The 11,952-nt window shown below is 40.0% G+C and overlaps 1 protein-coding gene across 2 annotated transcripts; it reads right to left on the bottom strand.

Annotated features, from left to right (window-relative positions):
* Nucleotides 1–304: 304 nt before the first annotated feature.
* srrd (SRR1 domain containing) lies at nucleotides 305–11,585 on the bottom strand. Of its 2 annotated transcripts, XM_061986456.1 has the most exons (6): nucleotides 11,336–11,585; nucleotides 11,220–11,260; nucleotides 8,703–8,884; nucleotides 3,549–3,647; nucleotides 1,218–1,369; nucleotides 305–1,142 (listed from the first exon to the last, which is right to left on the bottom strand). In XM_061986456.1, exons 1-6 carry the CDS (start codon nucleotides 11,476–11,478, stop codon nucleotides 890–892), a joined length of 870 nt encoding a protein of 289 aa, XP_061842440.1. In that variant the 5' UTR covers nucleotides 11,479–11,585; the 3' UTR covers nucleotides 305–889. The 2 variants fall into 2 exon arrangements, with proteins under 2 accessions (XP_061842440.1, XP_061842441.1); XM_061986457.1 differs by lacking the exon at nucleotides 3,549–3,647.
* Nucleotides 11,586–11,952: the final 367 nt, after the last annotated feature.

The following is an 11,952-nucleotide window of genomic DNA, read 5'->3' on the forward strand; positions in this document are numbered from 1 at the left end:
GTTATCATCATTTGTTTTGTTTTTTTACTGCTGTGTACTTACTACTTCTACTGGGGAGAACAGGGAGCATGTTAGTTAGACTGCTGCCACCTTGCTGCAGGCTTGTGTATCGTTCTAACATGAATACTAGAGTGTAGTCACAAACAATAAAAACACTGGTCATACTGTTGTGCCTATTATTAGAACTACTGTAGCACAGATAAACCTATTTTGCTTAAGCGCTTTTTTCCTTTATTTAATTCATTATTTTGTGTTAGGAACTGTTCAAGAAAGTGACCCCAGGATGCAGACACGGAAGGCAAGGTTGAATTACAAAAAGGGAAAAATTTAATAAGTCCGAAAAGTGGAACAAAAGACGATGGGGCAGAAGTGCACACCACGAATTACAAACAAAAACAGGTTCCTCAGTGGTCGGCAGGGGAAAAAGCCAGGGCGCACTGAGCACAGCATAAAGTCCAACACAGAATCCTCTTTACCTAAGGGAGGCTAGGAAACAAACACAAAGAGGTGAGGGATTACAGGGCTAAGGAGAGACAACGTACCAGGACTGACGAGGTGAAGCAGGCGCATGCACGTGGGAGGTTCAGGAGACAATAACTGGCAAGACCAAGCTGTCAGTGACGAGCTTAAATACTCCTAGGTTGAAATGGGTTGCAGGTGTCCCTTAGTGTCCGCCCCTCGCTGGGGACTAATGAACTGAAGAAAACAGACATCACAATAAAGGAGAAGGCAGAGAAATGATAAAACACAACAATTTTGGGTAGGTTTAAAAAAAAGAAAAAAAGATACTGCTTCTCTAAATGTCCATGGTTATCACATCGCTGCTCTGGTGCATCTATCTATCCAGCAGTGCTTTGTGTCCATCATATTAAAAGAAAAGATGCCACCCTTAACTGTCGGTCGTTTTTATGGGTTCGTTCTGTATTATCTCCAAATCCGGGCAGTGCTGATATAATGGTTCAGGCGTCTCTGTCCAAGTAGACTGTGGCAGACCAATAAGGGCGCTAGACTTAAAAGTGACGAGTGCAGTGTCACCGAAGACGTCCAAAAGACGAGATGGACAGGTTAGCGGTCTGTCCTCACATACAGTCACTGCCAGGCTGATGTATCTGTAGTCCCTCTGAAATTCTTTCTCAAGCATCCTGTTGGCACAACAAAATCAAATAAAATGCAAATGAACAGGTTTTTTTTTTTAATCCAACATGTGTTGTGCAAACCTCTCTCTCATGCTGCTAAAGCTGTTTCCTATTATCATCAAGAGGGGCAAACATTGTGCACTCCAGTTCTTCCACAGCAGGTTGTTGTACAAGGCTTTCCCACAATGCATCAGGTAAAAGAGGGTAGGTTTGGTGGCCAGTCGCTTCCCCTCCTACACACCATTGGGCCAATTACTAATACTAGTAACACAATTTTAACAAAACATGCAAAAGCATTAGAGGAGGGGTGTCCAAACCACAGACCCCCGCACCGCCAGACGGCATAAGTCCAATAAGCAAATTGGCAGGGCATACAATTTACATATAGTCAGCAGTCTGATAGCTGCCATTTTGTCACCATTTGATGACCAACATGAGTACTTCAACTTCAAGTCAGTGGCCGTTAATTGTACACCAATGTTTCTCATTGCTGAGAGCTCAAACCACGTGTAAACGTTTTTGTGTGTCTGTATGCGGAGTAAAACTATGGAACAAACTGGACTGGACTTACAACACAAGCAATGCCAAACTATTAGTCAATTTAAACTATTATACAAACATCGGGTCTGGTTAAAATATAGAGATGAGGGTCTTTAAATTGACCTGCTGTTGTACTCTGTTTTAAAGTGTTAACATGTGCTATGTGGTCTGTCTATTACCATTGTTTGCATTTTGTCCCTTACCATTGTTGGTATGTTCATTCTTCCTACATTGTTGATACAAATTATTGTTACAGTGTAATAATGATGTTACCTGTGGTAATGCAATCATGATACAACATTTGTATTATAATCCTTGAACAAAGTAACAGTGAAACTCAATGTATTAATCACTGAATGGAAAACTGGGGGTTGGATTAAATAAATTATCTTCTTCCCACTCCCTTTCAGGCAAAACTTAATTATCATGCTCACATACTCTATATTTATTACTAGAGATGTCTGATAATGGCTTTTTAGCCGATATCCGATATTCCGATATTGTCCAACTCTTAATTACCGATTCCGATATCAACCGATACCGACATATACAGTCGCGGAATTAACACATTATTATGCCTAATGTTGTTGTGATGCCCTGCTGGATGCATTAAACAATATAACTTTACCATGAATTGATTAACGTGGACCCCAACTTAAACAAGTTGAAAAACGTATTTGGGTGTACGGAATATGTACTGTACTGTGCAATCTACTAATACAAGTTTCAATCAATCAATCAAAAACAAGGTTTTCCAAAATAAGAGAACAACTTCAACTCCACTTATGGAAAAAAATGCCAACATGTCACTGCCATATTTATTATTGAAGTCACAAAGTGCATTATTTTTTTTTAACATGCCTCAAAACAGCAGTTTGGAATTTGGGACATGCTCTCCCTGAAATAATCCTAATACCCACTACAACTATGGGAAATACTATACTTTGACTTTCACAAAGTGCATTATTTTTTATTTTTTTTAAACATGCATCAAAACAACAGCTACAAAATCAATGAAGGCACACAGCTTCAGTCCAGAGTATACTAGACAATCCTACGTCCGTGTTTTACCGGATATGTACCGCTCCGTACAGCGCCGTTTTAAAAAGTCATTAATTTTACTTTTTGAAACCGATAATGATAATTTCCGATATTACATTTTAAAGCATTTATCGGCCGATAATATTGGCCTGCCGATATTATCGGCCGACATCTCTATTTATTACCTTTTGCATTATATTAATTTATATTATTATGTGTTGTCTACCTTGTTTTTTTTTTTATGTCATTGCCTGAACTAAATGAATAAATGAAAAATGAAAAATGAAACAGCATTCACTTATATGACCCAATCCAAACAACCTTCCCTAGTCATGGTGCAGAAAAAAAAAAATTCTACCAGCACAAAAAATCAACAAACATTGTCACACATAACACATCCTGCTCATTGGACTTTGTGGATATTATAAAAAACGTCAAATTAGCATTAAAAAAAAATCCAAACTACAACCATTTAAATCCATTACAAGGGATGATGGGAAAAAATGCAAAACACTCTCTCCACATTTATCAATGTTTGGTGCATTTTTGCTGCTTGATATTTCTGATTGATTTAAAAACTTTAAGGAGGTCGTTATGGAAGCAAACTCTTAATACTCTTAATAACCAATTATAATAATTACTAATTATATATCCATTATATGATTATGACAATTTGTAATCATATATCTATATATCCACACACACACATACATACATATAGTTATTCTGCATGCAGTCGGCTTTCGGCCCCAGACCAAATTTTTTAAGCCCAATGCGGCCCCCCCACTCAAAAGGTTTGGACACCCCTGCATTAGAATCTACTTAACTGGCCTCATTTTCTGTGAGAACAGTCAGACCCAATGCTCTCAGGACATCTTTTTCTCCAGGGGAGAAAGCAGGATCAAAAACAAAACAGTCTTTGAGTAGAATCTGTTGGAAGAGAGACACTAAAGTTAAAGTTAAAGTACCAATGATTGTCACACACACACACTAGATGTGGTGAAATTTGTCCTCTGCATTTGACCCATCCCCTTGTTCACCCCCTGGGAGGTGAGGGGAGCAGTGGGCAACAGCGGTGCCGCGCCCAGGAATAGTTTTTGGTGATTTAACCCCCAATTCCAACCCTTGATGCTGAGTGCCAAGCAGGGAGGTAATGGGTCCCATTTTTATAGTCTTTGGTATGACCCGTTCTCAGGGCGGACACTCTAACCACTAGGCCACTGAGTAGTAGTAAGACATACACTTAGGATCAGGGTTATACGCTAACCATTCTGATACAGTTCATCCAAGAGTGAGATATCGGCCAATACCGATCACATGTATCACATGTAAAGGGCTTGTTTGCAACATTTACACAGATGCATATAGTGGGCGCACACTTTCCAATGTATTTCACACAGTATATCCCGCCCTCTCACGGTTTCAGGGACGGAATGATGTAACTACGGTATGTACTGACGTAACACATGCACGCGCATTAGCTTTAAGTGTTGTTAGCTAATAATAGCAGTTATGGATAGCTAGCGTTAGCTGTCATTGAGTGTACATTCTATCATAACAACAACATGACTGCAAATTGGTCATTGGTTCTCTTGGACTGTTTTTGTATGTGTGCACGCACTCTCAGCGCGTATATGTTGACGAGACAGGGTGAGTGACCGCCATAAATAATTGTATCCAGGCCGGTAAAAAATTGTTATCACATCAACCTAGTAATTGTGAAAAATATAGACAATTGTTAAACAAATGTGTGTTGTTAAATCACTAATAGGAACATCCATCCATCCATCCATTTTCTACCGCTTGTCCCTTTCGGGGTCGCGGGGGGTGCTGGAGCCTATCTCAGCTGCATTCGGACGGAAGGGGGGGTACACCCGGTGTCAGAAAGATTGTATTTAAATTATCAAAAAACTTTCCGTTCTGAGTTCTCAATGAACAGACAAGAAGCAGTCTTTGTTACACCAAGCCAAACGCTTGGAAGATTCCGCTGTGGACGATGGAATGAGATGGGAGGGGTCATCCATTGTCCTCGAAAACCTGCCCAAGCTGAATCCAGGACGAACCCAAGCCCGAGGGATCTTCTTCTTTTGTCTTCAATGTGACCGAAAACAATGACTGTTTACATACTCCCCATTCCTGCTGAGACAGGTGTTGTTGCGTAAACATTGAACATCTAAATAAAAGAGGAGACGAAAACCTTCTTCGTCAGAGCGTGGTGCAGGACTGTACAGAGAGTGCAGTGGCCATGTCTCTCCTCAATATTGAGTCCAAATTGAATTCTGTCTCTGTTTGATTCCTTGCCTTTTGTCTTGTTTAATAGATGTTCTCAGTGTTTGAACGTGACAACCGGGACAAGTCGCCACCTCATCACAGTAATGGGAACATAAGCTAGCTAATTTAATATCCACACAATATTTAAACTAGTTCCATATTCACTTTATTACATACAATTGTTTAAGCAAAACAAAGTCAATAGTACACAATAACTACACAAAAGCAAAAACTACTATCTACTACAAATTTTATAGTTTTGTTTTGCCCTCAAAAGTCCCTGTGTGTTCACGGAATTATTCCCCGAGTTTGTAAACTTGAAAAAAACAACAACAACAAAAAGATTTTGAGAAAATAAAATGATCAATTTAATCACTGTAGTACCGATCATAAACTGATACTACCCTTGGTATTGATGCCAACAACTTATGGACTTCCCCACTCCCCTCTTACATGTTGAGTACTGATTGCGATAATGCAGACACATCAACAGTAGTTGTTATAGACTCTTATTAATCCTATCGTTAATTTCGTGTTAGTGTCTGCTTACTTTCTGCTCTAAAGTGGTTCCATCTACAATTCTTGACCTTTACCAAGCACTTTTATCTAGGTATTGTTTCAAGCTATCTTAGGGGTTGCTTAGCATGCCTGCTCCTGGCTTGCTCTCTTGTTGTGTAACCTTTTTAGCCTCTTGATAACGACACAAAAAAATCTAGTTTATTTGCATTATAGAGGTGATTATTATTAGCTTAGGGGCATTGCTCTACACCAGGAGTGTCAAACTCAAATACAGAGTGGGCCAAAATTTAAAACTGAACAAAGCCGCGGGCCAAGGTTGAACAAATTAACCTTTTTGATAGGGACCAAAACAAGTTTTGCATTGAATATTGAACAAGCAAGGCTTATATAACTTTATAGTGACATGCAAAATCGAGTTTCAAATAATAATAATAATAATTAATAAATATCAATGGCATATCAAATACAATTTAAATAAAAATTGAATGCCTCTTTTCTATTTGCAGCCTTCCGAGGTAAATATCAACATTAACTTTTTCCACAGGCTAATAAATTTGAAAATAAAATAATGAATAAACCAACCATTCAGGACTTTAAACTACTCAGTTTGCAACACACTGATCTAATCTGATGTGCCCAAGCCAGATACCTGGCATCTTTTCTTGGATGCTAGTTCATTAATGTCAGGGCTCAGGCTTTGAGCTGAAGCAACCCTCATTATCGAACAAAGGTGTTCATCAGTCATTATTTCTCATATTCCAGTCTTGGGGGCGTGCCTTACAGGCACCGCTTTTAACGTCCTCTACAGGCTGACGTCACGTCCGCTTTTCATCCCTTCTAACAATGTGACGGCCCAGTCACAAGATATGAGCGGCTTCTGTACGCGCACACACGTAAATGCAATGCATACTTCATCAACAGCGATACAGTTTACACTGAAGGTGGCCGTATAAGCAACTTTAACATTGTTAGAAATATACGCCACACTGTGAATCCACACCAAACAAGAATGACAAACACATTTTGGCAGAACATCCGCACAGTAACACAACATAAACACAACAGAACAAATACCCAGAAACCTTTGCCACACTAACTCTTCTGGGACGCTACTATATACACTACTACCCCCCCCCCACACACACACCTTGTAGCGCCCCGGAAGAGTTAGTGCTGCAAAGGGTTCTGTCTGGGTATTTGTACTGGTGTGTTTATGTTGTGTTACTGTGCAGATGTTCTCCCGAAATGTGTTTGTCATTCTTGTTTGGTGTGGATTCACAGTGGGGCGTATATTTCTAACAATGTGAAAGTTGCTTATACGGCCACCTTCAGTGTAAACTGTATTGCTGTTGATGAAGTATGCGTTGCATTTACGTGTGTGCGCGTACAGGAGCCGCTCATATCTTGTGACTGGGCCGTCACATTGTTAGAAGGGATGAAAAGCGGACGTGACGTTAGCTCGTAGAGGACGTTAAAAGCAGTGCCTGTAAGGCACGCCCCCAAGACTGGAATACGAGAAATAATGACTGATGAACACCTTCGTTCGATAATGAGTATTGCTTCAGCTCAAAGCCTGAGCCCTGACATTAATGAACTAGCATCCAAGAAAAGATGCCAGGTATCTGGCTTGGGCTCATCAGATTAGATCAGTGTGTTGCAAACTGAGCAGTTTAAAGTCCTGAATGGTTGATTTATTCATTATTTTATTTTCAAATGTTTTAGCCTGTGGAAAAAGTTAATGTTGATATTTACTTCAGAAAGCTGCAAATAGAAAAGAGGCATTCAATTTTTATTTAAATTGTATTTGATATGCCATTGATATTTTTTAATTATTATTATTATTATTTGAAACTCGATTTTGCATGTCACTATAAAGTTATATAAGCCTTGCTTGTTCAATATTTAATGCAAAACTTGTTTGGGTCCCTATCAAAAAGGTTAATTTGTTCAACCTTGGCCCGCGGCTTTGTTCAGTTTTAAATTTTGGCCCACTCTGTATTTGAGTTTGACACTCCTGGTGTAGAGCAATGCCCCTAAGCTAATAATAATCACCTCTATAATGCAAATAAACTAGATTTTTTTTGTGTCGTTATCAAGAGGCTAAAAAGGTTACACAACAAGAGAGCAAGCCAGGAGCAGACATGCTAATAGCTAAGCAACCCCTAAGATAGCTTGAAACAATACCTAGATAAAAGTGCTTGGTAAAGGTCAAAAATTGTAGATGGAACCACTTTAGAGCAGAAAGTAAGCAGACACTAACACGAAATTAACGATAGGATTAATAAGAGTCTATAACAACTACTGTTGATGTGTCTGCATTATCGCAATCAGTACTCAACATGTAAGAGGGGAGTGGGGAAGTCCATAAGTTGTTGGCATCAATACCAAGGGTAGTATCAGTTTAACCTGTATCGCTGAAGATCAAGTATGCGTTGCATTCACTTCAGTGTGCGTGCCAAAGCCGCACATATTATGTAACTGTGCCAGCACTTGTTGGACTGGACGAAAAGGGGTCGACAACCCGGGAGGTTTGGCAAGTATGAGAATTAAAGTTAAAGTTAAAGTTAAAGTACCAATGATTGTCACACACACACTAGGTGTGGCGAAATTATTCTCTGCATTTGACCCATCACCCTTGATCACCCCCTGGGAGGTGAGGGGAGCAGTGGGCAGCAGCGGTGGCTGCGCCCGGGAATCATTTTGGTGATTTAACCCCCAATTCCAACCCTTGATGCTGAGTGCCAAGCAGGGAGGTAATGGGTCCCATTTTTATAGTCTTTGGTATGACTCGGCCGGGATTTGAACTCCCAACCTACCGATCTCAGGACGGACACTCTAACCACTAGGCCACTGTGTACCTGTGTACCGCGGCACCGCCGCTGTATATAATCGGCGGGCCAGCTCTAGTGTTGATTTGGTATCGCCTCACGGGCCAAGTGAAATTACATGGCGGGCCAGAGTTTGACACCCATGCTCTACACTGTGTATGTAGATACACATAATTAGCTGCCAGCCACTGAAAACAAAAACAGCGCAAGCTAGAGGGGATCGATCGCCGTTTGTGGAACGGCAATGGCGATCTCATACTTTATCACAAAAATCGGCTGATACTGGTCGGTGGCCGATCGATCGACACGTCCCTCAATTAAGAGTCATTTGTTTGGACACAAGAGTGACAGCATTAATACATTTTACCTTTCCTGCATCCAGGAGCAAGAGCATCATGGCCAGCTGGTAGCGTGCAGACACACACGAGGAAAAGGTGCCCAAGCCATAACACACACATTGAAATGGACTTATTTTGTCATCCAAACTCTCGTGGAATATTTCCGCTGAATCCTTAATGTTCTTGTGGTTCAAAGATGGTAGGATCTGATCTGGAAGACAGGATGGTTACAAGTTTACCAAATTATGCTTCTGACTGGAAAATGTTGCTTTGTTGTTTGTCTATGCATGGTGCAATCATATGTGCTCAGTATTTGTTGCTTTTTTTGTTGTTTGTTGTGCTTTACTTTTTTTACTTACCGTACTTTTCGCAAAAATGACTAATGATCTACTGCTAACAATGGATTCTGATGCGTCATCTATGTTGCTGCTTCTTGATCTTAGTGCTGCTTTCGATACCGTCGATCATAATATTTTATTAGAGCGTATCAAAACACGTATTGGTATGTCAGACTTAGCCTTGTCGTGGTTTAACTCTTATCTTACTGACAGGATGCAGTGCGTCTCCCATAATAATGTGACCTCGGACTATGTTAAGGTAACGTGCGGAGTTCCTCAGGGTTCGGTTCTTGGCCCTGCACTCTGTAGCATTTACATGCTGCCGCTAGGCGACATCATACGCAAATACGGTGTTAGCTTTCACTGTTATGCTGATGACACCCAACTCTACATGCCCCTAAAGCTGACCAACACGCCGGATTGTAGTCAGCTGGAGGCGTGTCTGAATGAAATTAAGCAAAGGATGTCCGCTAACTTCTTGCAACTCAACGCCAAGAAAACGGAAATGCTGATTATCGGTCCTGCTAGACACCGACATTTATTTAATAATACCACCTTAACATTTGACAACCAAACAATTACACAAGGCGACTCGGTAAAGAATCTGGGTATTATCTTCGACCCAACTCTCTCCTTTGAGTCACACATTAAGAGTGTTACTAAAACGGACTTCTTTCATCTCCTTAATATCGCTAAAATTTGTTCTATTTTATCCACTAGCGACGCTGAGATCATTATTCATGCGTTCGTTACGTCTCGTCTTGATTACTGTTACGTATTATTTTCGGGTCTCCCTATGTCTAGCATTAAAAGATTACAGTTGGTACAAAATGCGGCTGCTAGACTTTTGACAAGAACAAGAAAGTTTGATAATATTACGCCTATACTGGCTCACCTGCACTGGCTTCCTTTGCACTTAAGATGTGACTTTAAGGTTTTACTACTTACGTATAAAATACTACACGGTCTAGCTACATCCTATCTTGCCGATTGTATTGTGCCATATGTCCCGGCAAGAAATCTGCGTTCAAAGACCTCTGGCTTATTAGTGATTCCCAGAGCCCAAAAAAGTATGCGGGCTATAGAGCGTTTTCTATTCCACTATGGAATGCCCTTCCGGTAACAGTTAGAGATGTGACCTCAGTAGAAGCATTTAAGTCCCATCCTAAAACTCATTTGTATACTCTAGCCTTTAAATAGCCCCCCTTTTTTAGACCAGTTGATCTGCCGTTTCTTTTCTTTTCTCCTCTGCTCCCCCCTATCCCTTGTAGAGGGGGAGACACACAGGTTCGGTGGCCATGGATGAAGTGCTGGCTGTCCAGAGTCGGGACCCGGGGTGGACGGCTCGCCTGTGTATCGTTAGGGAACATCTCTGCGCTGCTGACCCGTCTCCGCTCGGGATGGTTTCCAGCTGACCCCACTATGGACTGGACTCTTACTATTATGTTGGATCCACTATGGACTGGACTCTCACAATATTATGTCAGACCCACTCGACATCCATTGCATTCGGTCTCCCCTAGAGGGGGGGGTTACCCACATATGCGGTCCTCTCCAAGGTTTCTCATAGTCATTCACATTGACGTCCCACTGGGGTGAGTTTTTCCTTGCCCTTATGTGGGCTCTGTACCGAGGAAGTCGTTGTGGCTTGTGCAGCCCTTTGAGACACTTGTGATTTAGGGCTATATAAATGAACATTGATTGATTGATTGATTGATTAGTGCAATTAACAGTGCAATACTTTTTCATAACATGGTCACTACTGCCTGGTTTCCCTTGTTATATTCTTATTTTTACTGTTATATTTTTATTCTTATTGTCGCTTTTTATTTTTATTCTTATTGTATAATTTTCCATTTTATTTCCATTTATACTCCCATTATTTACTTTTTAAATTCGATCTCAATTCTGTGCACTGCTGCTGGAATTTAAATTTTCCTGAGGTGACTCTCCTGAAGGAATCAATAAAGTACTATATATCTATCTATCTACTTTTGTAGCTGTATGTACAAATGTCACAACTGAAGTGGCTGCTTGTTGCATCATCTCCGTGCTCTTGAATGTCCTTTGATGTTTCCCTCTTTTTTTTCAAGAGTTTTACTTTATTTTGTGGATTTGTTTTAATCTGCACTGCAACCACATCATTTCCCCAAAAAGTATAGCCTATCCCATCTGTTCTTATAGTGATAATAAATATTTTTTACTCACCTTTCCATTCTTTCCAAACTTCTTCACATTTGAGTTCAGCCCTGCAGAAAAGAACGTGTAATTAGAATAATTTAATGCAACTGAACAATTGCAGTTTTATTGAATACAATTCTTACACGGTTTCTTTGATCCGCTTGATAGTTTTACCGACATCCAACGGGGTTTGACAGCATGTTGGAGACACACGCAAACTCTTTAAACTTTTGGACGCACCTTTTCGTCGGCGTGCGACCTGCCACTCACCCCTTGTGTCAGACATCTGGATTAATTTAATTAGAATACAGAAATGTGAGGAATATATTTTTTTAAACAGCTCTTTGCTGTTGTTGTTTAGCAACTGTATGATGCATCGGAATACTTTACGTGTGGCACAGTTTTTCTACTTCCGGTGTTGTTATGACTCTGGCACTATTTTTTGCAAATAACTTTTAAACATTTTCCTATTTTCATACATACTTATATATAAACACTTTTACAGAATTAATTTTTATTTTAATCAGCAGACTTATTTTTTCTTGCAAAATTTGAGGCAGCATTTTAATTTTGTACACGTCTTTTCTTGAACATTTGGAGTATACAAACAAAAAAAGCTATTTATTTACAATCCGACCATTTTCAGGATTGACAGTTTTACATACAAAATGAAAGTGAGTAGTAACTAAAAAGATACAATAAACCAAGCTTGTCTAAATCAAATTGATTGATTGATTGATTGAGACTTTTATTAGTAGAT

This window comes from Nerophis lumbriciformis, linkage group LG12 (assembly GCF_033978685.3).
Source record: "Nerophis lumbriciformis linkage group LG12, RoL_Nlum_v2.1, whole genome shotgun sequence".
In the NCBI taxonomy this organism is placed as follows: Eukaryota; Metazoa; Chordata; class Actinopteri; order Syngnathiformes; family Syngnathidae; genus Nerophis; species Nerophis lumbriciformis.